This window comes from Pseudorca crassidens, chromosome 19 (assembly GCF_039906515.1).
Source record: "Pseudorca crassidens isolate mPseCra1 chromosome 19, mPseCra1.hap1, whole genome shotgun sequence".
In the NCBI taxonomy this organism is placed as follows: domain Eukaryota; kingdom Metazoa; phylum Chordata; class Mammalia; order Artiodactyla; family Delphinidae; genus Pseudorca; species Pseudorca crassidens.
The window spans coordinates 18900366-18928221 of record NC_090314.1 but is presented as its reverse complement, the minus strand read 5'-3'; the positions used below and the strand labels follow the sequence as shown (position 1 = coordinate 18928221).

The window sequence follows — 27856 nt, the reverse complement described above, 5'->3', positions numbered from 1 at the left end:
ACTCTTGTTTTCGTTTCACCTCTTCTGCTTGTCAGTAATATAAGCAGATTTGTGGCAGTGGTCACAGTTTCCTGGGATTAAGAAAACTCTACAACAAAACGACCACAACCATATCTAAAAAGCTTCCTGTTTTGGTATTGTACTCTTTTGACTGACTCTGTATCTCTCTGAAGAATGGCTCGTGGATTCTTTTGGCTGTTTAAAAAGCAGTTGAACTTAAATTCTAAGTGCAGAGAAGGATTGATGTACCTGGAGCAGATGTAAGAAAAGATTCTCACAACCCTTAAAACTTTATTTTTTTGTTTTTGTTTTTCTCTTTCTAAAACATTATTTTTAATGTAATGTTTACAGAATCAAATGTTAATTTAAAACTGAGGAAGTAAGAGCCTATTAATATAACTTGAATGATTATGAAGGTAATCAGATGAAATAACAGATGCACTGTTTTCATTTAGAGCGAACAGTATTTTAGAGAAAGTAACTGGTCATAAGTGAATTGTAGGTCGAAGGATGGCTCCATTTTCTGAAATGAGGAAAGTTGCCCTAAATGTTGTTCATTATCTCTACAGCTGGAGCTTCATTAACAAGTGCAGTTGAAATAACCAGGGTATTGCAGCAGCAGAGAAACTAAGCACAGCAAGCCTTTCAGTAACAAAGAAAATAAAAGAATTCCTGTGTAACAGGCTTCCACACTTATCTGTGTTCTGTGATACTGTTTGTGCTGAACTAAAGCATCTGCTACTTCAAGTTAAGAGAGAACAAACTCAACATGGCGTGAAATTACCGCACTGCCATTCACATTCATGAGATTATATTGTTACCAGCCACAGGCATGACTGGCTTTTGCATGAATAATAAAATAAAATGCTGCTTTGTGAATTTTACCTTAAAACATTACAAGGCACAGATTTGAGCCAGGAGTGGATTTATCTTAAAGCAGCTTTCCTCACCACAGTAGGGTCAAGACCAGTAAGAAGTCAGAAGTTGCGAAGTATTGCTGCATGAGGTCTTTGGAAAGGGTATTGTGTTAAATCAATTTACTCATTTTTAAAAATTAATATTGTGCAGGCTAGCTGTTAGACATATTAAAAATTACTAAAGTACCATTTGGCAACATCATAGTAATAATCATTGATTCAGGCAAAAAAACATCCATGGGTGCTAAAGGTAGTGGGTCAGAGTTTGATGAGGAATAGCCTATTTACATAGTTACAAAGGGAAAAAATAGTAACTTTGCAGTGGAGAAACCTGACAGACACCTCATCCAAGTGATCAAAGTTATCACCAGTAATGGGAAAAATCGACTTCATGGGCCTCCTAACGTGGTGCGCTAAGAAGATATCTGTGTTATTCCTGTGAAAAATACAGAACCTGAATCTAATCTCAAGAAAATGCCAGATAGACCCAAACTGAGGAACAGTCTACAAACTAACTGGCCTGTACTCTTCCAAAATGGCAATGTCATAAAAGATAAAGAAATGCTAATTAACTGTTCTAGATTAAAGAAGACTCTAGAGGCAATGACTACTGTGCAGTGTATGATCGAGAATTTCCCTTCCTTGCTGTTTCATTGACTTTTATCTTCCAGTATCTAGCTACAGAAGTGGTGTATTTAAACAGAAAAAAAATCTTAATAGTCAATATAATATTATATTTGGTTTCCTTCCTATTTTACTTTCCTAGATTATGTGGATTCTAAGCAATGTTGTGGATTTTGGTTGGTGTTTTTTAAACAACAGTCAAAAATGTTAGGTCTCTTAGCCTAGTTGAATTACATTTCAAGCTATTGAAGACTTGAAAATGATAATACTTAATTGTTTTAGCAAATTTTCAATCAGTGGGAGAAAGTGAAGTCCTCACGATGTTTTAAAAATACTAGAATGCATTGTTTAAGAGTTTTACAAGAACTTAGGAAGTAGCAATCACTAAGATAAATTTATAAAGAAGTGATGATATTCATAAAGAAGTTTGGTATGATTTTTAGGTAAAAAATAGGAATGCTTTATTTTCAGGAAGGCAATTTGATGAGTGTCTTACTTCCTTGCGGACAAGATGAAGAAACAAACTGAGTGATTGTAGTTAATTAAATAAATAATTAATTGACTAACCATACACAGATTAATGATTGGATGCCGGCCTCATAGATGGCTTCTAGTGTTGTATCTGTTGCAGAGCTCTGTCCTCAGTCCTGTTCTAAACTTTAATTAACAACTTGGATAAAGGCATTGATGACATACCGACCAGATTTCAAAATGATACAAATCTGGGAGGAATAGCCAAAGCATTGAATGGCTGAAACAGAAAATGAAAGATAATGGTAGCCGAGCATGATAGGAATCTAGCAAAATAAATCTGACAGGAATGAATTCTACAAAGACAACCAGTCATCAATGATGGGTCGAAGGAAAAAAGCTTTAGGTTAATTCATGGAAACTCGATTAGCCAGATGGCCAGTTGGCCATGTTTAGCAAAACTCTTTGATTTAATATGTATCGATTGGGTCCAGTCAGAAAAATGGAAACACATTAGTATTTCAAACACAGGGAAATATAATACAAGGAGTTGGCAACATAGGTGTTAGAAGGCTAAAAGAGAGAAAAGGTGGACACTGAGCTATTAAAGAGAGTAACCACAAGGGGCAGCCATCATACCAAGAACTGAGAAACAAAAGGGAAGAAGTTACCATAACCTAGAAGCTACAGCCCCTAAGCTGCCACTCAGACTCATGAGGGGACACTGTTGTGTCCTGAAACCCGTACTACTAAAAGATGTTTCATTTATATAAGAAACCAAAATACTCAAACTGTATTCTCTACATTCAACTAAAAGTGACCACATCTGAATGAACACTTCTTCCATCTTGAATTTGGTTCTGAAAATAAAGCATAAAACTAATTTGACTTCAGTCGTGTTAATGTTCAATACTTTTTCTCCCGTCTTTAAAATGGCTTTACCACTAGTAGCCCTCCTACCTCTGATGTATTGCTAAGTGACCTCTCAGGAAGGTTAAGTGTTTATAGAAATTTAGACAGGAATTTTAAAAAAAGAAAAAAGCATGGCAAATGAGTTGGGTGGGCTAAACATTCTCTTTGATTATACTTTTTTAAATCTTTCTCACTGATACCTGAAGCATTATTAAGTGGATTTAATATTGAGTGTTTTAACATAAAGGTATTTGTCATGCTCTGAAACATTGAAGAACAAAGTTTGGGATTGATTTCTCTGTCTTTTTTTCCTCTTCCCCTAAATATTGTGTCTTTAGGTCAGTAACAGATCCAAGAGATGGAAAGAGAGTAGCACTCAAAAAGATGCCCAACGTCTTCCAGAATCTGGTCTCTTGCAAAAGGGTCTTCCGGGAATTGAAGATGTTGTGTTTTTTTAAACATGATAATGTAAGTGAAATCAGTGTTTGGGATAAACTATTTCCTAAGTATGTTTGATTATATTAGTAAAGAGCAAAAGAGAGTTAAAAAGGGTACATGTACCATATTAAGGGATTTGGAAACCTGAGACAAATTAGACCTTTTTTGTGAATGAGCAAGTTTAAGTGAATTCTAGGATTTATTGATTGACAGATAAATATTAATTGATTTAAAGCAAATGTTAATATTTAGCGTGGGAACAATACTAATGTACAACATAAAAATAGAGTATAATACGTAGTCTGAGTGATTTAAATAGAAGTAATTGGCCCCTGATTTTAAATGCTTTGTTTATATCTTTTAATATTTTAAACCAGAGATTAAAGATGTGAGAAAAAAGTTTCTCCTCTTAAAAACAATACAGCTTTTAAAGATAACATAGTTTATCTTATTTATGGCTGTGTTTAGAGATGTCAGGATTCGTGGGGAAACAGAATCACAGTGGTTTGAGAGAGCTTCTTCTCAACTAATCCTGAATTAAAAGTTTGGTATGTGTAAAATTTACCTGGGGGATGTTAGCATTGGACTCTTAGTTTTCAGTTTCATATGAAAAGAAAAACTGCCTCACATTCTGCATTTGGTACTCAACCAGTGCTATTTTAATTGCTGAAATAAAAATCAGGAAACCAGTAATTTCTTGTGAGTCTGACTGCTTGTTTGCACAGGAACCTGAAGAACTTTGGCCGAAGTGTAGGTCACACTTTAAGAGATAAATTTGTAAAAGTTTGAACTATTTGGTAAAACTAGGAATATCAAACTTACAATACGTTCACTTGAAGCTCCTTGGTTTGACACATTTCACTTTATTGATTACCCCTCTTGAAATCCATTTTCCTTAAACTTTTTTAGAAAGTAACTGCTTGTCTTTCATTCAGTTGGGACTGCCTAGCAATGTGTTTGTTTGTTTCAATAACTTTGAAAACATCATTCCAGTTGCTATTTTATGACTGTTTCCTGAAATTTTGGAAGTGATTTTAGAATGATGTCTAGTGCTTGCTTTGTTATTTCTTGAATTTGCCTGAGTGAGTGCCACCCCAGCATCAAAGAGTACAAACCTTATGTACATTGTCAGAGACTCAAGTAAAGGGGTCCACAATAAAGACATATTTTGAAGGTGGTATCAGAAATTCACTTTCTAAGGGTTTCAATGGTTTATTCAAACCTATCTTGGCTTCTTTTATAAAGGAGGGATGGTGTAATAGACTGCTATCTGTATATGTTGCTGTCTTTGCTCATGACTCATTCCTATAGAGTAACTAATTAAGTTACAAAGATAGTGTCAGAGTGAGTAGTGTAAGAAAAGAAACAAACTGCAGTCTTGAAAATCACACATATTAAAACACAGCAACTACTGTTCGAGCTCCTGAGCTGTATCGTAAGAGAGTGCTTGTGATTTCTGTGGGAATGTTCAAAAGTGAGGCAAATAGTTGGAGATGGGACATCATGGCACCACTATTTTATACATAATGAATTTATGCTGTGCACTGAGATCTACAAAAGCATCTCGGGGCCAGCATACCTGGTATGTGTGGAATGCCAGTCTAAGAGGCAACTGGTATTTGATGTAGTTAAGACAACAGATGTTTATTAATTGTGTCCTGTGTGCAGAGTGCAGTGCTAGGTCATGTGAAGAATATAAAAAAAAGTTCAAAACATGGTCCTTTTTTGAAGGAAGTGGACCGGGTGTTTAAGCATTTGTTACCAAGTGTCAGAAAATGTGTAGATGCTTTACATATATTAATTTAATACTTAAAAGTTCTGTCAGATAGGGCTTATTATCCCTACTTTACAGAGGAGGAAACCAAAGCTTAGAGTTAAGTAATTTGCCCAAGGTCAGGGTGGCACAGATTGAAGTCTAAATCTGTCTTGCTTCAGGGCCCATATTCATTAATTCAGTAAACATTTACTGTGCACATCCTATATCCCTAAACTACATCAGCTTCTAGGGGTTTCTACCCTCAAGGAGTTTAGTAATGTGATACTGTGATAACAGTGCTGTGGGAGGACTGCCTGCATGGTTAAACATTAATACAGGACACTGTGTGTTCTGCGCATAGTGAAAAGCTGGGCAACCAAACCTAAAAATATATTCGAATCACCAAGTGAGCCTTAAAAAAGCAGATTCGTGGGTTTCATCCCAGGCCTACTACATTGTAATCTCTGGGGTTGAGACCCCGGTAGCTGTATTTTTTTAAAGCTTCTCAGGTGAAAGATGACAGACAAGTATTGTACTATTAAGAAAAAGAGAGTAATTGTCATGGACTTAAAATCTCAAAGATGCTTTAAACAGGGAGAAACCTTAAGATGAGCCTTTTGAGATTAACATTTGATTGAATAGAAGGAAAAGAAAGGAATGTCATGATGAAAATGGCATTTAGAAAGATTAACCTGGCTGTTGTAGGAAGGTTGGATTTTAATTTGGATGGCTTTTTATGTGACACAGAATAGCTGCAAAACCCTGGAAGCCTTTAGATTTTCTTTTGAACAGAACCTTCAAAGTCATTGTATCATATTCATTGATTTCAGGTGATCTGACTGATTGAGATACACACACACACACACACGCACACGCACACGCACATTTTTTTCCTTAAAGGTTGTTCATCTTAAAGGGATAGGTTTGCCTTGATGTAGCAACTTAGAGAAACAGAAATGGGTTTAACTTTCTAAAGATTGGTGTTGTTTAGGCCTCTCAGTAGTGTCTAGTCAGAATCTGAGCTATTATAAAATCTGACAAAATATTCTCTACTTTGCCCATCTGTGCACTTGTGCATGTATGTACACACACACACAGAGTTGTCATTTTATCGGCATGGAAAACGGATGACTGAGGGTTTTTTCATTCTTTGACAATCTGATGAATGCCATGAACCGTCTTTTGGAAAAATACATATACACATAATTTTTATGTCATTTTAGACTTTTACTAGTCCTTTAATGCCCATCCAGTGCCTCCTTAGGACCTATTGATTCCTGCTAAGAGCCCCTGTAATAGAGTTCTTGGGTTTTTCTTGTCCTTAGGCAATAGCACTAAGCACACAGTAGGTAGTCAGTCTATTGAAGAGTGAGTGAGTGAAAGTGACAGGGAAATAAAATATGAAATAAAATATGAAATCTCAGAGAAATAAAATATGAAATAAAATAATAAAATAAAATAAATAAATAAAATATGAAATAAATAAATAAAATATGAAATAAAATATGAAATCTCAGAGTCTGGAATGGTAACCTCAGTGATCTCTCTTGGAGTTACTTTTTCCCAACCTTTTAGTTCTGGAGTAGAGGAGGCAAAAGAGGAGGTAGTGAAGGCAAAGCGGGATCATTTGTTTTCCTCTGTATAGTCTGACTGAACTCAAATAAGGCCTCTCTAGGTTCATAAGTAGGATAAAGAATCATACCAATAGGACCCTTCTCTGAACGCAGACAAGCTGTTTGGCTGCAGACATTATTAATGCTAATGGTTCTGCTGCTAAGGAGTGTGAAAAGGCAAAGGATACTTAGAATAAGTTACTTATCAGTGGATTTGGTTTTGTGTGCTCTGTGCCTAAAATTTGTGGTACTGAGCAGATTCTTGATGCATTTAAAATAATACAGGCTCTTGCGTTCATGAATTGGAATACTCACTGTGGTTAATACCCATGTGCTTCCCAAGTTGAACTATGTATTCAATGTAATCCCAAAGAGAATCCCAGCAGGGTTTTATGCGTATGTGTGTGTGGAAATCGACAAACATTCTAAAGTTTATGGAAGTGGAAAAGACCTAAAATACTCAAGACAATCTTGAAGAAGTTGAACGAAGTTGGAGATTCACACTTGAAGCTATAATAATCAAGGCAGCACAAGGACAGAAAAATAGATTAATGGAACAGAATAGAGTAGAACAGAATAGAGTCTATAAACTGACATACACATACATGTCCACCTGATTTACAAGACAGGTGCCACTGCAATCCAGAGGGAAATGGCTATCCATTTCAATAAACAGGAATCAGGGACTTTCTTGACAGTCCAGTGGTTAAGACTTCGCCTTCCAATGCAGGGGGTGTGGGTTCGATCCCTGGTTGCGGAGCTAAGGTCCCGCATGCCTCGTGCCCAAAAAACCAAAACATGAAACAGAAGCAATATTGTAACAAATTCAATAAAGACTTTTAAAAATAAATAAATAAACAGGAATCAATTAGATATCCATATGAAAAAAATCTACTTCTTGACATATACATAAATTAATTCAAAATGGATCATAGACTTAAATATGAAAAGTAAAGTTACAAAGCTTCTGGAATAAAACATAGGAAAATGTCTTCATGACTGAAATAAACAAAGATTTCTTAACTAGAGAAGTAAAGCATTGACCTTTTTTTAAAAAAGTGTTAAACAGGACACCATTAACATTAAAAATTAATGTTCATCAGAAGTTTAAGAGAATGAAAAGACAGACCTCAGGCATTATCCAACAAAAAACTTGTTTCCAGAATATATTATGTGATAGAACAAGTTTTAAAATAAATATTTAGCATTTGAGGAAGACCATTAGAAATAAATATTTTACTTGACATTTTTCAGACTGTAAATTCTGTATCTAAACATCATATATCTTATAAAGAGCTTCTACAGATCAAGAATTTTTACCCATCAGTAAAAGACTTAATCAAGAATTTCACATAAAAGGATAACCAAGTGGCTAATAAGCATATGACAAATTGCTCAAAGTTGTTAGTCATCAGAGAAATGTAAATTAAGACTAGTGGGATACTACTATATACTCACCAGAATGGCTTAAATAAAAGACTGACAATACCCAGTGTTGACAAGGATGCGAATCAGCTGAAACTCATCATTGCTGGTGAGAATGTAAATTCGTAAAACCACTTAGGAAACCTGGCAGTTTCTGCTAAAGCTAAATATACACCTGCCCAGTGACCCAGCAGTTGTACTCTTTGGTATACTCAAGACAAATGACTGCATACATCTACCAAAGGACATGTACAAAAATGTTCATAGGAACTTTATTCATGATACCATTTGGAAACAACCGAAAGGTTTGCCAGCAGTACTCTGGATAAATACATTGTGTTAGTTCATATAATGGTATACTGCACATCAATAAAAAGGATGAGGATCCACACATGGGTGTATCTCACAGGCGTAACAGTAAATGAAAGAAGCCATATACAAAGGTCTTCACTCATTATGATTCAATTTGTAAAAAGTTCAAGGACAGGCAAAAGGAGTCTGTGGTGATGAAAATGAGAATAATCGTAACCTCTGAGCAGAGATGGGTTTTGATTGGAAAGGAGCAAGGGGGGCCTTGAAATCCTTAATTTCTTGATCTAGATTTTAACCATGGAGTAAATATTTATCTTGTTATACACTTTGTATGTAAAAATTAATCAGATTATACACTTAGGATTTGTATACTTTATTATATCTTACAACTCTATAAAAAATAGTAATAGTAACAGTCGCTACCTTAAAGAACTTGAAATGTATTCCGGGTGGGGGTGGTGGTGAGAGAATGGGGAGGTGGGAGCTCCTTTGCTTAAATATGGGAATGCACTCTACAAACAGTTAAATTTTTAGTCTTTACATTTAGGATTGCACTTATTCACAGCAATTGTTTTTTTTGTTTGTTTGTTTGTTTTGCGGTACGCGGGCCTCTCACTGTTGTGGCCTCTCCCGTTGCGGAGCACAGGCTCCAGACGCGCAGGCTCAACGGCCGTGGCTCACGGGCCCAGCCGCTCCGCGGCATGTGGGATCTTCCCGGACCGGGGCACGAACCCGTGTCCCCTGCATCGGCAGGCGGACTCTCAACCACTGTGCCACCAGGGAAGCCCGCTTTAGTTCATTTTTTAATTAAACATGTCTGCTTGCTTTTTTTTGTATTTGAGATCTTCTGACGAGTCTGTGGTATTTTGGGATACTTTGACTCTTTACAAGTCAAAGTCTTTACAAGGGTCCTCCTATTTACATCATAAGGCTAATCTCACGTACTTTATTCCCACAGATAGTAGAGGGGTTATAGAAGGACTTGGGCTTTTTAAATAGTGAGTCAGGCATGAAGTCTGGAGTTTGAAACTCTGCTACTATTCCTTCTCACTTCCTCATTTACACCACTTCTGAGATTCATGTATCATCTCTAATGGTCTAAGCACTGTTTTTGCCACCTAGGAACACTGTGGAATGCCATCATCCGATAAACATTTTGAGGTGGTAGAAAGAACAGGAGTATAAGACAACAGCCATTTCAAAAATTCCAGGCAGAGTTTAAAATACTGTACCTTCAAAGCTAAGAATCATAGCTAAATGCTTTGGTGCAAATGTCTAGCCCTGTTTTATATGGCTTTTCTACAGAAAGCCTCATCAAATTTGGAGTAAGAAAGCCTCATTCTTCTCTGTCAAGGTTTAAAATGTATGGTTGTCACTTTCCTTTAGATAACCTCTAATTATAGCAGATAGATTTGAAGTGTAAAATAGCTTTGTCTAATGGACGCTGTCACTCATTGCATTCTGTTTTCCCCCAAGACAGGATGTATGTTGTTCAGATACAGAGCTTAGAGTCCAAAAGATGTCAAGTAAAACATTAATTTTTAACTGCCTTCCACAAGCATCAAATATTCATGTTAAAATTTTTTCTATCACATAATGAGAAATGAATTTATGTGAATTTGTGACACTAGCTAATTATAGGTTTTTAAAAATATAGAAATGAAATAATTATCTTTCATATGATAAAAATTATTCTTTGAAGGAACTGGAAAATCTGTTATTTTCCATTTATACGAAGAGTCTAAGTATAAACATTTTAATTCAGAAAGGAAATATAGATATTCTTTATAAAACATCTAAACTATTTTAAAACCTTTATATTTAGCTGGTTTTAAAGTGAATAAAAGCTTTTTCAATACAGGAGGTTTTAGTTTAATTAAAATTTTTAAAGTGAAAAACTCTTGGCTGAAAAAAGAATAACCTTTAAAATGAACAAAGTTCCTTCCATACATAAATTGCAAGGGGAAAAGAGAAAGAAATCTGTAGGTAAAACTTGAAAGACATAAATCAACCATAATATATAAAGCTTCTTCAGCTCCTGATTTAGATTAACAAACTTTTTTTAAAAAAATAAGAAAATTAGAAATTTGAGCACTGGATATTTGATGGTATTGAAAAACAGTAAATTTTCAGATTTGATAATTGTACTTTTTTAAAGTTTTTATCTTTTAGAGATATTTACTGATGTATAGGTGAAATAAGTCTTGTATTTTCTTCAAAATTATATAGGGAGTGTGGAGGGCATAGATGAAGCAAGAATGGTCATGTGTAGATAACTACTAAGGCCAGGTCTTGATTACATGTGTATTCTTTATACTATTCTGCCCACTTTTATATGTTTGAAATTCTCCATAATAAAAAAATTTTTTTCTTAAAAAACTAAGCTAAAGATCAGAAAATTTGAACTTGTACTACACTTTATTTCCTGTTAAATAATTTCTTCTGTATCCTTTGAGCCTGGTAGTTTTCATTAGCAAGATAGATTCAGATTCTTAGGTGTGACATCATAGATGGGGCTTAAAAGAATAGATAAACAGCTGGTAGGGAAAGAAGGCCTATTTGTTGTGTTTCGATGGCAGAAGTTACATTGGTAGTGTGCTGCTTTTATAAAGGACTTGAATTTCAGATGCCTTAAAGTCTTTTTTTCCTACCCTAGTGACTTCTTTTTTTGTACTTGGAATAAGATCCAAAACACTTACCATAATTTAAAGAGACTTTGTGTGATATAACCCTGCCTTTCTCTTCTGTTTTATCCTAGTCTATTTTCTTCCCACCCACTGTGTTCCATAAGCACTGGCATTTCTGTTTCTAGAATCTGCCTGGTTCTTTCTTGCCTCAGTGCCTTTACATTGCCTGACCGACACCTATTCGCCCTTCAACTCTTAGAGTAGTTTTGCTTCAGGGAAGCTCTTTCTCCCACTCCTCTTTACTTTTTCCCTTCATAATAATAAATGTCACAATTAGATTTTTGTGTAACTATTTGTTTAATGCCTTCCTCTCCCGTGGTCTCCAGAACAGGGATGATTATCAGTTTTATTCATCAGCTTTCCCCGAGAGTCTCCCACAGTACCTGCCAGATAGAATGCACTTAGTAAACACTTTTTGAACAGAGGAGTAAAGGAATGAATGGTAGATATGGCTCCTCATGCTCTTAAAGCAACACTGATCATTAAAAATCGGGCATTTCTTTCCAGCACTCTCCTGTGCAGGGGTTCTGGTAGCATGTAGTATAACCCAATTGCCTCTCTGATATTGGCATAAGTAAAATCGTCTTTGAAAGTGATTTTACAAAACCTATCTTAATGTTTTGGACCATGTTTCTTGATTGATAAATTTAGTTAATCTCAGTGTTCAGTTGTAACCAAGCCTAAAATCATTAATGAGTTCATAGTGTTTTTTTGTATTTATGTTATATTTTGTTTCTTTTTTGTTTCTCTAAATTTGGCTTTTTTTTTTTTTTTCCTTTTCCCAGGTACTCTCTGCCCTTGACATACTCCAACCTCCACACATTGACTATTTTGAAGAAATGTATCCTAACCAGGGAACGTGAAAGAAGGGAGCAATTTTTTATTAATTTCTTCTTCTAGCACCTTCTGGGGTTCATGCCTTGAAGTGTATTAAATCTCATCCTTGCAGAAGTGGTTGAGTACCTGGAACCAGGTAATTTTGAAATCCCAAGTATCTGACAGAGCTCAGCATTATCAATATATCCTGAGTGGTGATACCACAAAACAAGACTTCTGAACAGATATTTCATTTAATCCCCACAGCCTTGTGAGATAGGTATTGCTATTCCCATTTTGCTGGTGAAACCATTGAGGCAGCTGTGTTGTAGTAGAACTCAATAAAGTGCTCTTATCACTATACAACAACTGCCAATCAGTCAAGAAGGTAATACTGCCCTTTTATCCACCACTTGGGGTAAGGTGAAAATTAAAGAGAGCTCTTGAATACTATAATTCTTGGTGGTATTTTATCCCACCAGTCCTTTGTGGAACTAATCCCTTTGTGCAGTAAAGGGTTAACTCAGTGGACTTGGGGTGCTCCACCCCCGTACATTCCAAAGAAGAGACTGGCCCTTGACCAGCTCCTGGCTGATAGAGTGTCTTTGTATACCTCTTGGCATACAAAAATGAGATCTTGGGCCAGGCCAGATGGTTCTGACACACCCTTTTTTTAAAAGTATAAAATTAATCTAAGGATAGAAGGATTGAGAAAGTTCTTTTCTCCTCAGCTATAGGTCAGTGGTAGCAACTGCGGTGAGAGCATTAAGGATTCCATTTCTTAGACTTCCTGAAGATTACCTGGCTCCTCACTGAAGAAAAGAAGGAAGCTGGTAGGATGGGGGCAGTACTTGTTTCATTAAGCAGAAGCAACTTTCTACACCTGGCCAGGAGCCACCTTCTTTATCCTTTTTGTTGGTGAGAAGGGCATCCACATACTAGAAGGCATTCCTCTGAGTGTGTAATACTGTCTCTGCCTCTTTGGAAATTAAGAAATTTTCTTTATTAAATAAGAATTTTACTGGATTTACAGGTCTGTCAGGGGTCCCCAAGATCACCCTCAGGGTTGATGATTCAGTGAAAGGACTTAAGGACCCAGGAAAGCTGTTCTACTCACAGTTACAGTTTATTACAGCAAAAGGATATAGATTAAAATCAGCAAAGGAAAAAGGTACCTAAGGCAGAATCCAAGAGAAACCAGACACAAAGTTCCAGTTGTCCTCTCCCAGTGGAATTGCACAGATAGAGTTTAATTCTCCCAGCAACAGTGTATGACAACACAGGTAAATGTTATTGACCAGGGCTGCTCACCTGAGCCTTGGTGTCCAGGGTTTTTATTGGAGGTCAGTGAGCCTTAGGGACTGACCTTAGCAACTCAGCCTTCAGCCCTCCTCCCTTCTCCTCACCCAGAGGTTGAACTAATACAGCTGGCCCAGGGCCCCAGGTGAACAAAAACAGGTGTTCACCATAAATCACATTGTTAACTTAAGCCATCTGGTATGGCCAAAGCATCAGGTATACTAAGACATTCATATGAGGCAGGATATTGCAAGAGTTCAGAGGTTATTTCCCGGGAGCCAGTCGGGGGCCAGTCCTAAAGACTTTTGGAATGTGTAGGTTTGGGGCAACCCAGATCTGCTGAGTTAACCCTTTACTGCACTTAGGCCATCTGTGGGGAAAGAATGTTTTCATATAAGATAATTGGTGAATATGAGTATTTTAAATAAATGTCAGATATTTTTAGATTTTCTTCACTGAACTTAGCTAATTCATTATATCCATGTCTGTCTTATAGTTCAAGCATGAATTGTCTACATCAGGCATTAATTTTTTGTACTTGCGTTTGTCATTCCTTTAAAAACCCTATGTGTGCTTTTATAAGCTAGGAGTTCTCAATCGCTCATTATTATAGGCCATAATTTGAGTCTGGGAGATCCTGGATTCATTATTATTTCAAATACTTGCAGAGCAGAGGAAGTTTTAGCATAGTTATGGTTTAAAACCATGAGTGGTTGGTAGCTGATTTCAGCCCATTTCATTAGCTAGCAGAATGTTTCTATGAAATTCTTTCCCTAAAATTGTTCATGAATGTTTAAATTAGAAGCCTTTGTCATAAAATATTCACAGAACCCCTGGTACACCATTTACTTAAATGTTTTACTTTTTTATTTAATTATTTACCTTCAGGTTAAAAGATTGACACCTGTGCTTTCACAGTAGTTCGCTGGCTACAGATGGAAAAACCTTCAAACCTAAACGTCAATATTCTTTTTGTCTGTTGTCTAATTTTTAGCTATATGTAGAATGATACACAGAAAAAAGGTGTTTTCCAGTGGTGGTGCCATTTGGAAAGCACCAAATCCTGTTAACGTAAAAAAGAATTAAACCTGTAGCTGCTACAGGATGATAAAGACTTTTTAGGAAGGCATGGTTTAGCTTGGGAAACAGAACACTAAAATTTTGTGTTTTAGAACAGCTATTAAATGGAAATGTAAGAAATGCCTTAGTTATTACATATATGCTCTGCCTGATTCTTCTAATATTCTAAGTAGAAAGTTTTCTGTGTCCTGTGCTTTTTAATACAAATAAATTTGTTGTAGTCAAAGCAAAAAAAAGTTTTCCCCTCAGTTTCCCTCTGAAAAATAAGAAAACTTACTACCTACAACACAAAAATATTGAGGATTAATAGGATCTCAAGTCACTGTTTGATTTCACCTTAGTATATTATCCTTCTGTGCCAGCAGCTCCTGCTATAGTATCTCAAAATCATGGCATACACAATACACGTGGTTTTAGACAGTGCTTTTTTCAAGTTGGAGGATTTTAGAATGGATAATACTTTGAATTTTAAATATATGATCTTGGAATTGTGCTTTGAAGAAACTATTTTTCAGGTCTGTTTGAGGCTCTTGTTTTAGGTAAGTTCTGTGTACTGTGTAATGGATGTTCTAATATTTAGTCGATAAAGGAGTCAGTTTATAGAGTCAAAAATATATATCATATTATTTAAGTTGTAAAGGGAAAGAAATAGTCTTTAGTAATCTTCCATTGAACATACAGTACCATATCATTACACTTTTTTCTAAGACTAGAAAATTAGGATGTTATATTGCATATGTAAGTTTTCACAAATAGTATTTTAAACCAGGTCTTTTTAAAACTAATTGAATAGTTAATATCATTTTCGAAAATCTGAGGTCTATGAACATTTTGATGTAATCAGGTGTCACAATCACAAGTGTCAACATGGGTATCACACAGTTAATCATATGTTTTTCCCTAAAACTGTAATAAAAACGATTATATCAGTGCCCACCAAAGATTTAGCTTGGGTTTTGAAAGACCATGCATCTTTAGATATCTCCTTAAGCAACTTTTTAAAAGACAATGATTATAACTGTTTACAAATCTTCCTACAGGGTTCAACAGATGAGTCAGGTATGGAAAGAGCAATAAATTCTACTATGCCCTCTGTATCTTTTAGCTTCTGTGTTTTCATAGTTTTAAAATCCAGTATATACACCTAGAAAATATATTTTTTAATAATTTAGAAAGATTATATTTTTTCTGAATTGAGCTTTCAGCTTGTTAAAGGATTACATTATTCATTTTGCACTTTGAGTTCCTATTTGGAAATGTGTATGAAAGCAGTTTGGCATTTAATTACTTTGAGCCTACTGAAATTTCATCCAAGAGAAAGAAGTTTCTAATTGTTTGATTGGAAAACATTACTTATCATGCTTCCATCAGGATTCTGGACTCTGTAACATAAACAGGCCCCTTCCCAGAAAGTACTAGATGTCGACTGGATTAGAATTTAAAATTTGGCTTGCTTTGGGAAAAGCTTCTTTTTAACTTGAAACATAATCTTAGCATTTTATAGAGAAGAATATGGATGGTACAGGTCTTCTGTGCTAGAAACAATCACAACCTAAAACCAATGGAAACAAGAAGTCTAACGAGATGACTATTTGTCCCCGTTTGCTAGGACTCCTGGATTTTACCTGATGTCCTGGTATAAATACTAAATAAGTTTCTCCTTCACTTTCAGAAATGTCCCTGTTTGAATAATAGGTTTGGCTTGTGCAGGCAGTGTTTAAACGGGAATTTCTTGTCGTAAAGGCAGCGAGGGAACCTACACATCCAGTTCAGCCAGTTAAAGTCCTTGGTAGGCAATAATGTAATGCTATCACTTAAACTACTCCCAGATGCAGTAGTTTAATTGATAGTGTTAGTATACTATATTTTATATACACAATATGTAATTCCCTAGTGCTATGAAACAGCTCTGTGACCCTCAGGGAATCTTAGGAGCCAGTGAAAAGCTAAGAACAAACAAAATAAAATGTGTATATGCATATGTAAGTACACTCTTCCTGCAACAACAGTACCAGCAAGGACCAGAAATCTACATTTTAGGAGTTTTGAAGATTCCCATATTGTTAGAATTTCCTCTTCATTTATTCAATAAGCATAGGCATCAACTATGTTCCTAGAACCAGGAATTTTTTTTCTGTTTTGCTCACTGTTGTATTCCCAGCACTTAGAACAGTGCCTAACATATAGTAGGTGCTAAATAAATAAGATAGTCTCTGCCTTTCAAGTTTGTAATCTAGTGGGGGATACAATCATGTAAATAATAATTATAAGTTGGAAAGTATAGTGATAGAAAAAGTTCTGCATATCCTGAGAGCGTTGAGGATCTGATTTTTCACTCTTTCCCATTTTAGTTTCCAAGCTGATTACTTGAAAAGCATTTGATGATTTAAAACAAAAACTTTCACTTACCCACTGTCACCAATTCTGGCTCCTTAGCCCTGAAGCCTAGGACAGAGACACAGAAAGACAAAACCAAGGAAAAATTAGCAGAACAATCCAAGAACAGCAAAATTCCTGACTTTAACCACCTTAGTATCTACTGACTCTTTGGCTCTTTAATTTTTTTAAATTTAGTGTGTCAGGCATTGTTCTAAATACCTTTATCTCCATTTTAAAGATGAAGAAACTGTAGCTCAGAGAGGTAGATAACTTGATCAAGGTCACTTAAAAATGATAGAGCTGGGATTTGAACCCATGTTGTCTGGTCCAATGGGCCAAGAGTGCTCTTAACCCACTGATGCCTCTTAATGTTTTCCCTCAAGAACAATGTTTCCCTCAAGTCTGTGGGATGAGATAAGATGTAAAGAAAAAACTATTATACATGGTAGAATGTGCCAAAAGAATATAGACAGGTGATGTGGGACTTTAAAAGAAAACACAAGACTTCATGGGGGAAAAGACACTTCAGTTGAGTATGGAAGGATGAGAAGGATTTGGATGGGTAACATTGAGGAGGGTGGGTATTCCAAATGGAGGGAGTAAGTATCAGCATCTTTTAGGGAATGGCTAGAGTTTAGAATGCACGAATAATGAGAAATTAAGCTAGTTAGGGCCAAGTCATAGAGAGCCTTGAATGTTGAACTAAGGAAATTCATCTTTATTCAGTAGGCATTTTAGGGCCCAATGAAAGATTTTTGTGGTAAGGAATGACGGAATTGGAAGCGTACTTTATAAACTTAACAAAGAATTTCTGTTTGGGTGATGAGAAAGTTCTAGAATTGGATAGTGGTGATAGTTGCATAACATTGTGATTGTGCTTAATGCCACTGAATGGTGCGCGTAAAATTGGTTAAAATGGTAATTTTTATTATGTATATTTTACCAAAAAAATTTTTTTAATTAAAAATACCTTAACAAGGACCTGACTTTTGGGGCTAAGAGGTAGTGACTGCTGTGCACAATATAGTGAAAGGACAGAAGGATTTTTGGCAATTGATTGGGACTTCTTTAGCCATGTACTCAACAGCCTAGGTTGTCGAGTTGATGACTGGTTGGGTATTTACAGAGGCAAGACAAGGAAATGAAGAAATCTGAGGGGCTGCTTAGAACATTACAGAATGGCTGGCCACATCGGTAGAGAAGCAATTGAAATCAGAAGAGGACTTGGCGTACTCTGAGAAAGGGGAGAGGCAAGATCCAAAGACAGATGTTGGGATGACAGCAAAGAGCAGGCTCAGCAGGAGTAGTTGTGTGGTTTGAATATGGAGATTATTCTAAGAAAGGGAGAACAAGTTGTAGTACCTTCAAGATCTCAAGCCACACTTTGAAATGGATGAAGTAGAATAATAATGAAAGTCTTTAGAGTTCAGATGGTTGAGAAACTGAGGGCTAGAGAGAATCTCTACCCTGGCTGCACATCACATTCACCTAGGGAACTTTAAAAAAAAAAAGAAAAGAAAAGAAATGAACAGACCCTGCATCCCAGAGATAGATAGATATATATACACACACCACACACACACACACACACACACGTACATATATATATATTCTTAATCTTTTCCATTATGGTTCGTTACAGGATATTGAATATAGTTCCCTGTGCTGTACAGTAGGACCTTGTTGTTTATCCATTCTATATAGAATAGTTTACATTTGCTAGTCCCAAACTCCCAATACAGCCCTCCCTCACCCCACTTTCCCTTGGCAACCACAAGTCTGTTCTCTATCTGTGGGTCTGTTTCTTTTTTGTAGGTAAGTTCATTTGTGTCATATTTTAGGTTCCACATATAAGTGATATCATATCATATTTGTCTTTCTCTTTTGGACTTACTTCTAGTACAATAATCTCTAGGTCTATCCATGTAGCTGCAGATGGCATTCTTTCATTCTTTTTTATGGCTGAGTAATAGTCCATTTTGTGTGTGTGTGTGTGTGTGTGTGTGTGTGTGTGTGTACCACATCTCCTTTATCCATTCATCTGTCGATGGCCATTTAGATTGTTTCCAAGTCTTGGCTATTGTAAATAGTGCTGCTGTGAACATGGGGGAGGGGTGCGTGTATCTTTTTGAATTATAGTTTTGTCAGGATATGTGTCCAGGAGTGGGAGAGTGGGATTGTTGGACCATATGGCAACTGTATTTTTAGTTTTTTAAGGAACCTCCATACTGTTCTCCACAGTAGGTGCCCCAGCTTACATTCCCACCAACAGAATAGGAGGGTTCCCTTTTCTCCACACCCTCTCCAGCATTTGCTATTTGTAGACTTTTTTTTTTTTTTTTTTTTGCGGTACGCGGGCCTCTCACTGCTGTGGCCTCTCCCGTTGCGGAGCACAGGCTCCGGACGCGCAGGCTCAGCGGCCATGGCTCACGGGCCCAGCCGCTCTGCGGCATGTGGGATCTTCCCGGACCGGGACACGAACCCATGTCCCCTGCATCGGCAGGCGGACTCTCAACCACTGCACCACCAGGGAAGCCCTGCAGACGGACTCTTAACCACTGCGCCACCAGGGAAGCCCCCCGTAGACTTTTTAATTATGGTCATTCTGACCAGTGTGAGCTGGTGCCTCATGGTAGTTTTGATTTGCATTTCTCTAATAATTAGCAATGTTGAGCACCAGAGATTCTGATTTAATTGGTTTGAGTTGGATCCTAGGCATCAGTCAGTTTTTTTTTTAAACTTCCCTCCAGTGAACTTAATGTGGCCTCGGGGTTGGGATCCACTAGACTAAAGCTCTGGAATGATTCTCGGTATGAATGTTGAAGTTACCAGTGACCACCTAGGAGAATTTGAATACTCAAATGTAAACTAGCTTTTTGTGTCATGTAGCTAAAATCAGGATTGTTGTATAGGCTGCTAGAAAAGACAAGGATGCGAGAATGTGGAATTAGCTTCTGTTGTATATTTTTTAAGAGGTTTTTGAGCATAGCAGTGGGACCAACCATAGCCTGGAAAGGGTAGGAGAGAAGAAGGCAGCTTACTCCTTCTCTACTTATCAGCTTTTTTTTTTTTTTTAATTTATTTTTGGCTGTGTTGGGTCTTCGTTGCTGCTTGCGGACTTTCTCTAGTTGCAGCGAGTGGGAGCTACTGTTCGTTTCCTTGTGAGGTCTTCTCATTGCAGTGGCTTGTCTTTGTTGCAGAGCACGGGCTCTAGGAGTGCGGGCTTCAGTAGCTGTAGCATGCGGGCTCAGTAGTTGTGGCTCGCAGATTCTAGAGCGCAGGCTCAATAGTTGTGGTACACAGGCTTAGTTGCTCCACGGCATGTGGGATCTTCCCAGACTAGGACTCGAACCCGTGTCCCCTGCATTAGCAGGCAGATTCTTAACCGCTGCGGCCACCAGGGAAATCCTGTTCCTTGGCTCTTAATGTCTGCGTTTGTGTATACACGTGCATTTATTTGCTTTGGAGGGCTGTGATGATGGAAGATTAGTAATCCCAGGCTCTACCACCTACATTTGACAGACACAGAAGCTTGCCTTTGCCTTCTCTAGGGTACTTTGGGAAGAAAAGAGCTGAGGTTTGAAATAACGTAATATTTTCTAGGATGCTTTTTCTGTTTCATTGCATTTATGGTTATAGCCTTAGTGACAAGGACTCAGCCAACAAAATTTTCTGGGCCATGACAGGTTATGTAGAATAACAACTTTCCAGGGGTTTTTTCTTTTTTTCCGGTGGCAGAATAGACTTCTTTTTCTTTTTTTAGTCAATTTTAAATCGCAAATTAAAGGTAGTTTTTATTTTTTGATTTTTGATATTCTATACAACAAATTAGTTATCTTAAAAAGAAGAGGAATTTGCCTTAGCCTGGGAAAGAGATTGTTATAGTCAAACATTTTAACACCATGACCTTTTATTCCATTGATTTCTATAGAGAAGCACCGGCATGCTTCAGAAAAGGTCAGTGATTCTAATTGAAGCACACACCAATTTTTTTCTGGTTGCAAAGACGCCCATGGTTTTTGTTGCAAAGAAGATGATGAGATTTAGGGCTGACCATTTGTTACCAGAGAAAGCAATTTTCTCTGTGATGCATTGCTGTTTTTCTTTCACATGGAAAGCATTGTTTGAAATCAACAATACCCATAAACCGGATTTTCATTATCCATGCTATTTAATGCCCTCGTTTTTATTTCATAGGCAGTTATATATCTGAGATCGAGGTTGAAATTTCCCTCCTCTGTGGACCTGATTTTGGAAGAAAAAAATGTGAGGAAAAGGATACTGTTAAGTCTCCCATATTTATGGTTGTGAGATTTTTCCTTCCAACAGGAATGGCAGGATTTCAGAATTAGTGCTTAATGTGAGTTTAAGAATATTTTAACTGTCATTCTTGGACTTTTCATATAAGAGAATCTGTGGCTTCAGGAATCAGACTTGGGTATCTACATACTATAGTTTATTAAACCAAAAATTCGCCATGTCCTTTTGGAAAAATCACCTGATTTTCATATTTGTTTTAACTCATATTGCATAAAGATGAAGACTTTAAAACAAATAGTTGTAAAACTGTTGACCAACATGGATGGCTCCTACTTGATAAATATTTAATATTGCAAGATTTCTTCTTTATAATTTGGTTTAGTGTTGGTCTCTGTCCAGAATGAAATGGAAGAAAGAATTGTCCAGTTTTTAATATCTGAAGTCAGGGATTAAAATTGTGTTTTCAAAGCTTTCTGTCTATATTCATTCTGTAGGAAATAATTTGATACAGCAGGTTCTCCATTTTCTTCTCCCAACCCAGCTAAACCAGTTAAATACGCTTATTTTGCTATCTGAAGGCTTTTAACGCATCATTAATAGTTTCTCACACAACCTCAGTTGCTGATTGCACATAGAACATTAAATGTGTTCTCAGACTTCAGTTCAGTTAAGCAGACAGGTCAGCCGCTATAGTTCGGAACTCTAGATGGCCAGAGTTTTTGAAGCTGATAGGTAGTTTTTTTACATAAGACCACATCACAGATTTTCACATATATGCACAACTTGAGCTGTCCAGAATGGTTAGCTCTCTGTTATTAAAGTACTTATATAGCAGTGCTTTCTTATGAAATATTTGCATAGCCCTTATCAATAGCAATCATTTATTCATAATAGTTTATAAATTCTCCTGGTTTTTACTGACTGTAGAAGCTGGGTAATGAATCAGCTTTATTCTCTTTTGTCTGAGAGGTGGAAACAATATAAGTTATAGACTGATTGGCAGGCCTGAACATGGTAATATGGAAAATTGCCTTCATTACATATTCTTCGAGGATTGTTATATTAGGAAATTGACCACCAAGTATCTCCCTTTCTTCTCCTTACAAAGCCTTGGTGGCTCCTCCAATACATGTTCTTGATGTTGGAGCCTACATAACAGCACTCTAAAATCAGTGCCGTCTGCACTCCTTCTGCTTGCCATGCTCTCATCATCCGTTAGTTCTGCTGCCTGACAAGAGCAGTCTTGAGTTTGGTGACTTACTATCACATCATGAAATGGGAACAAGCTCCTTATCCTCTGTTTATTTCAAAATCTTTATCATCAGTTCAGGGCCGACCTAGTCAGCATTCTGCTAGCTTGAGGTAATAGAAAATCTATCGTAGTGGCAAAGAGCATGGAGTCTGGAACCAGACCACCTAGATTTGAATCGCAGCTTTGCCTCTTACTACCTGTATTTTCTGTGGTTTTTTTGGTTTTTGGTTTTTGGCTGCGTTGGGTCTTTGTTGCTGTGCACAGGCTTTCTGTAGTTGTGGCGAGTGGGGGCTACTCTTTGTTGTGGTGCGCAGGCTTCTCATTGCGGTGGCTTCTCTTGTTGCGGAGCACGGGCTCTAGGCTTGCAGGCTTCAGCAGTGGTGGCATGCGGGCTCAGTATTTGTGGCTCACAGGCTCAGTAGTTGTGGAGCACGGGCTTAGTTGCTCAGCGGCATGTGGGATCTTCCAGGACCAGGGCTCGAACCCGTGTCCCCTGCATTGGCAAGCGGACTCTCAACCACTGCACCACCAGGGAAGTCCAACCTGTGTTTTCGTGGGCGAGTTACTTAACCTCTCTGTGCCTCAATTTCCTGGTTAATAAAATGAAAATTATAATAGTACCTACCTCATAAAGTTATTTTGAGGAATAAATTGGGATAGTTAAATAGACTTAGAACAGTACCTGGCACTTAATAAGTGCTATAAAAGTAGTAAGGGAAGGCCTTACAGAGGAAGTAGAACTTAGTGAAGCTGGAAGACAATAGGAACTCCTATGAACTTTGTGATGCAAACAAAGTGTGCCAAGCCAGCTACCAACAGATGGCATTAGCAAGTACTCATCACAAACAAATGGACTTTCATAATGGTCTGTCAGTAACAAACCTAGCCTAGTTATAGAAAGATTTTTTGTCTTAATAATAAGATGTGAACTGTTAATGAGGAATGGGTTGTCAACCTCAGTACCTCATATTCCCTTACGTGGCCTCCTCTTACCAGAAAATATATTCTATATACAACCCACTAGCAGCTCCAAGCCTTCCATCCAGACTGCATCCACATTATATCTTTCTTACTACTTTTTCTTTTTCCATTACCTTAACCAAACCTTTCTTATTAATTAGAAAGATAAGACCTAATCTCCTCCTTCAACCTGCAGTCCCAGAACCACTCCCCTTGTTATGCCCTAAAGTAGTGGTCACATCTCCTAGTAGCGGTTCTTTCCTGACTGCACAAAGATTACCTTGGCCTTAGTGTACTAGCAAATCTGAGGTTGTTTTAAAAGAACTGTTTAAAGTTCCAGCTCACAGTTGGAATTTTTTTCCCTCTGCTTTGAAGAGAGTCACTATAGTCAGAGCAACTTATTCACACCAGCTCTTTGAAACATGTGTGTTTCAGGTGAAGCCAAAAAAGTCTAAAGCTAGAATCTAGTCTTTTCACCTCTATTACAAAATAAATATACCTCTAAAACTTCCCAGCTGGTGGGAATGAAATGCTTATCAGACTTCCCAACTAATAGAGGGTAATAATGAATAACAACAAAGCCATACCTAAATAACCCCATTATCATTCTCTTGAACTGGTTAACCTTCTGATTATTAGCCTCTTGACACACTTAATTCAGGTGTGAGAGTTTAGGGGTGCTCGTAGGACTATTTATTTGATCTTTTTGTCCTATCCCACTGTTCTGACTTTATTTCTATTTTTTAAGGTTGGTAGACACCAGGGAGGCATGTGTTACATGCCCAGAGGTTTCAGAAGCCACTAAATATATCAGGCCTGCCTTAATTGGAGGATATGGGGAAGCAGTGGGGCTTTTAGCCACTTCATAGACCAGCTGAGTTTCCAGCTACCAACTCAATTTATTTGAGAGCAGTACTTCAAGGAACTTAATAGACCTACAGTGCACTAGCACAAATCTGTATTTTAGCCGGAGTACAATTTATTTATGTACTACTTATTATATTGGTTTTCTCTCTGTATATATATGAATGTCATTATTAAAATTAAGAGCACTGAATTGTTGGTGATAGGTTTAATAATTATGTGTTTTATTGACAGTTTTCCTCGTACTGCTACATCACTTAGGGGTGGCAAGAGAACCCAGATGGTAGATAATAGGATTAGGTTGAAGTGGCATTTTTCCAAAGGAAATATGATATGCATGAGCCAAGCAGAGTTTTGTTTCATGTGTGTGTTGTTTTGGATATGTGGAATACTAATCAGTTAGGGGAAACCAGTATGATAGCTAATGTGTACCACCCTGAGCTCAGACTGAGAAACTCTTCAGGTTACTAGAAGCCCTTTACCAAAACCAGGAGTCCCCTGTGTGGAGGTCTCACAGAGATTAACACTTTTAATTGCTCCCTTGAGTTTCCAATCTGTCCAAAACCAACTCTAGTTCTTTCTCAAAAGTAATATGGACATACTGTTTTTTGGTGCCAAGAAAACTAGTACATGAGACCCCATTAATAAGAAGTGAATATAATTTTCCTTTTCAGCAGTGATACCCTTTTGAAATTCTGATCTTTCTTTTTAAGATCAGTACCTTAAAAGAGCTTTTTAAATTGGTTGCCTGTTTTGCGTGTGTTTGTTGTTTTTACTTATTTCCTTTGGCTTTTTCTTAGGGTGGGGGGGAGGGATGTTAGGAGGAGATAAGAACATAGTCACATGTGTTCTTCCCATAACAGTGGTGATGATGGTAGCAGCAGCTTCCACGTAATCACTCTTCCCTATGTGCCAGGCATTTATGTGTGATTCACGTACAACACCTAAACCTGGCAGTAACCCTGTGTAGTAGGTTGTGCCTCTTTCTTTGTTTTTATTTTCATTGTGCCTCTTTTATAAAAGTAACAACAAACTCAGAGAAGTTATTTAACTTGCCTAATGTTACCAAGCTAGTAAGTGACCGAGTCGAGATTCTAACCTGGTCTTTGATTCCAAAGCCTACACCACACTGCCTAAACCCGTTTAACTCATTTTAAAAATATGCTCTCTTCTTAAGTAGAATTATTTTGTTCACATTTTTTGAGGTTTCATCTTTTGAAAGACAGAGCACAGGTCAAGAACAAAAGCTGGGATTTAGCAGCAACTCCTCTGTGTACCAGCTATGACCTCTGGCTAGTTCCTTCACCTCTCTAAACCTCTTCACTTATTTGTGTAATGGGAATCTTAATAGGACTTACTTAGAGTAATTAGGGGTAGATAAGGCAAATTAAGTTTAAGCTGGAAGTCTGACACATAGAAAACTCTCAATAAATACCAGCTATTTTTTTTTTGATCAAGCTTCTGTGGCTGTGTACATTAAAATCTTTTTGCTTCCTTCTTGTTTTCTCTACCTGATTTTTACACATCAATCTCAGGCTTCTTCTAATCTCTTGAATGTTGCCTTGCATTCATCCATCTTTTTTCTCTGTTTTGTCATTGAGTTAGCATGCTCTCTACACCCACTTGGTACCTAGTCAGTATTTATTGATGCGAATGATGGTGGTTAAACAAAGCTGCTGTTGGCACCAGTCCTGCAGCCTCTGTGACTGCCTGCCTGAGTAATCATGACTCCTAAAAACAGAAAAGGACTCAATCATCTTACTCATAATTGAAGGTCAGAATTTGATGTCAGCATTTGTTTCTGTGGTGATTATGTAGCTTTTTCTGCAGAATTACTTGACAGTTGGAGTAGCCAGGCTTTCTGGCATGAGGCTGATTATGATGCATTCTTAAATTACTTCCTAAAATAGATGCAGCATCATAAAGGTGGGTTAAACAAATATTGATTGTAGTACAGATTTGTTTTAATTGGAGCAAGAGGTCAGGGGAGGCTTACCATTGAGGGTAGTTGACTGCCAGGCTCTATATCCATCTACATTAGTTCCCTAGTCATCTTGCCCATAATCCTTTCTTGCATCAAAGAAAATTGTACAAAACTGTTTTTAATCCCAAACACTCCTCCCTTTTCTCTGCCTTTCTGGTATCTCTAATACATTCCTACCTCATTTCTTTGATTGATCCTCAGAAGATTTCTTATTTTTGCTTTTTCCTGCTTCAACCTCTGTTCTCCATGAACACATTTTACTCCTCAGCAACCTTTGTGGGAGTCTAGCAGGGTGTCATGCATATTATATTTGGGCTCTGTGCACTAACAACTCAGCTCTTGACACTGATGTGCATTATTCTAAAGAACATATCAGTAAGGTTGAATTTATAACTCATTAATGGTTATAAATGACATGCTTCCATAATTTCAAAATCCAGATTTTTTTTTAATAAAAGAAGGAAAGAATGGGAAAAATATTTAATAAAAAATAAAAACTTTGTGCAAGAAAAAGAAGATTGTAACCAAAAGCAAAATTAACACCCCGGGCTTCCCTGGTGGCGCAGTGCTTGAGAATCCGCCTGCCAGTGCAGGGGACGCGGGTTTGTGCCCCGGTCCGGGAAGATCCCACATGCCACTGAGCGGCTGGACCCGTGAGCCATGGCCGCTGAGCCTGCGCGTCTGGAGCCTGTGCTCTGCAGCGGGAGAGGCCACAGCAGTGAGAGGCCCGCGTACCGGGAAAAAAAAAAAAAATTAACGTCCCATCTGTGGCAGATTTCATTTAGTAGAGACTTGTTTATTTCTTACCATATCTAATGTAATATAATATATAAACTTATATTTTCAATTTAGATCTCCAACCAAAGCCTGTCCTATATTTCCAGCAATCTCTAGTTCAGAGATTTTTCTAGTTGTTTTTTTTTTTCTTTTTTTCCCATTTTCTTCTCAAGGACTACTAGCCCAACCCTCTACCCCACCACACACAAAAAGTTAGCTGGGACTTCTTTATATGTACACAGACGTGCGCGCACGTGAATTTTTAAAATTCTCCTTATCCGTTAAGAAAAAAATAGGGAATATGAAGCTATGCAAGTAAGCATACGTGATTCATAGGTACAGGAAAATGTTTATTGAATTGTCAATTTTAGCTTTGTAATTTGACTAAGAAGGGTGGAAGGGGACTTCCCTGGCAGTCCAGTGGTTAAGACTCCACCCTTCCAACGCAGGGGGCATGGGTTTGACCCCTGGTCGGGGAATTAAGATCCCACATGCCACACGGAGTGGCCAAAAATAAATTTTTTTTAAAAAAAGAAAGAAAAAAGGGTGAAAGGAATAAGACTTGAAGGAAGGAACTCAGGAGGTAGGAAGAGACAGAGGCAAAGAAAGTATAAGGTAGAAAAACTTGCCTCTATGATTTTTTTTTTTAACCCTTGTATTATTTTTCAGTTGCTGGTCAAAGGAGTATCATTATTTAGCCTGTCCACCTGACATTCCTTCACCCCCAGCCTAGATCTGTTGCGTGGGAGTAGTTCCAGGCTGTTATGCGGATTAAATGAGGTGACCTATGTTAAAAGTGGCACATAGTAGGCTCAAAAATATTTTTCACCAAACTGAGATCATACTTCAGCAAACGGTGGGATTGCTTCTTATTTGAGGTTGTGGCCTACTAGTAACAGAACTAAGACTACAGATCCTAGAAGAAATTAAGAAGAGTACTTGTGTGGATTTGGGCAGTTACTTCAGACATCTTCGGATTCAGTTCCTTCCAAAAGGAAAGACTAGAACTCAAAAAGAGAACAAGTAGTCT

General features: G+C 37.4%; 1 protein-coding gene across 2 annotated transcripts in view; it reads left to right on the top strand.

Moving 5' to 3' along the window:
• NLK (nemo like kinase) overlaps window positions 1-27856 on the top strand; it is a 147010-nt gene that overhangs the window by 83303 nt on the left and 35851 nt on the right. For both annotated transcript variants that reach the window (XR_010937577.1, XM_067716311.1), the window contains exons 2-3: window positions 3263-3392; window positions 11941-11996. Coding sequence is in view for 1 of the 2 variants with exons in the window: in XM_067716311.1 (XP_067572412.1) it covers window positions 3263-3392; window positions 11941-11996 (186 nt within the window). In the remaining variant the exon portion in view is untranslated. The remainder of the gene's footprint in view (window positions 1-3262; window positions 3393-11940; window positions 11997-27856) is intronic.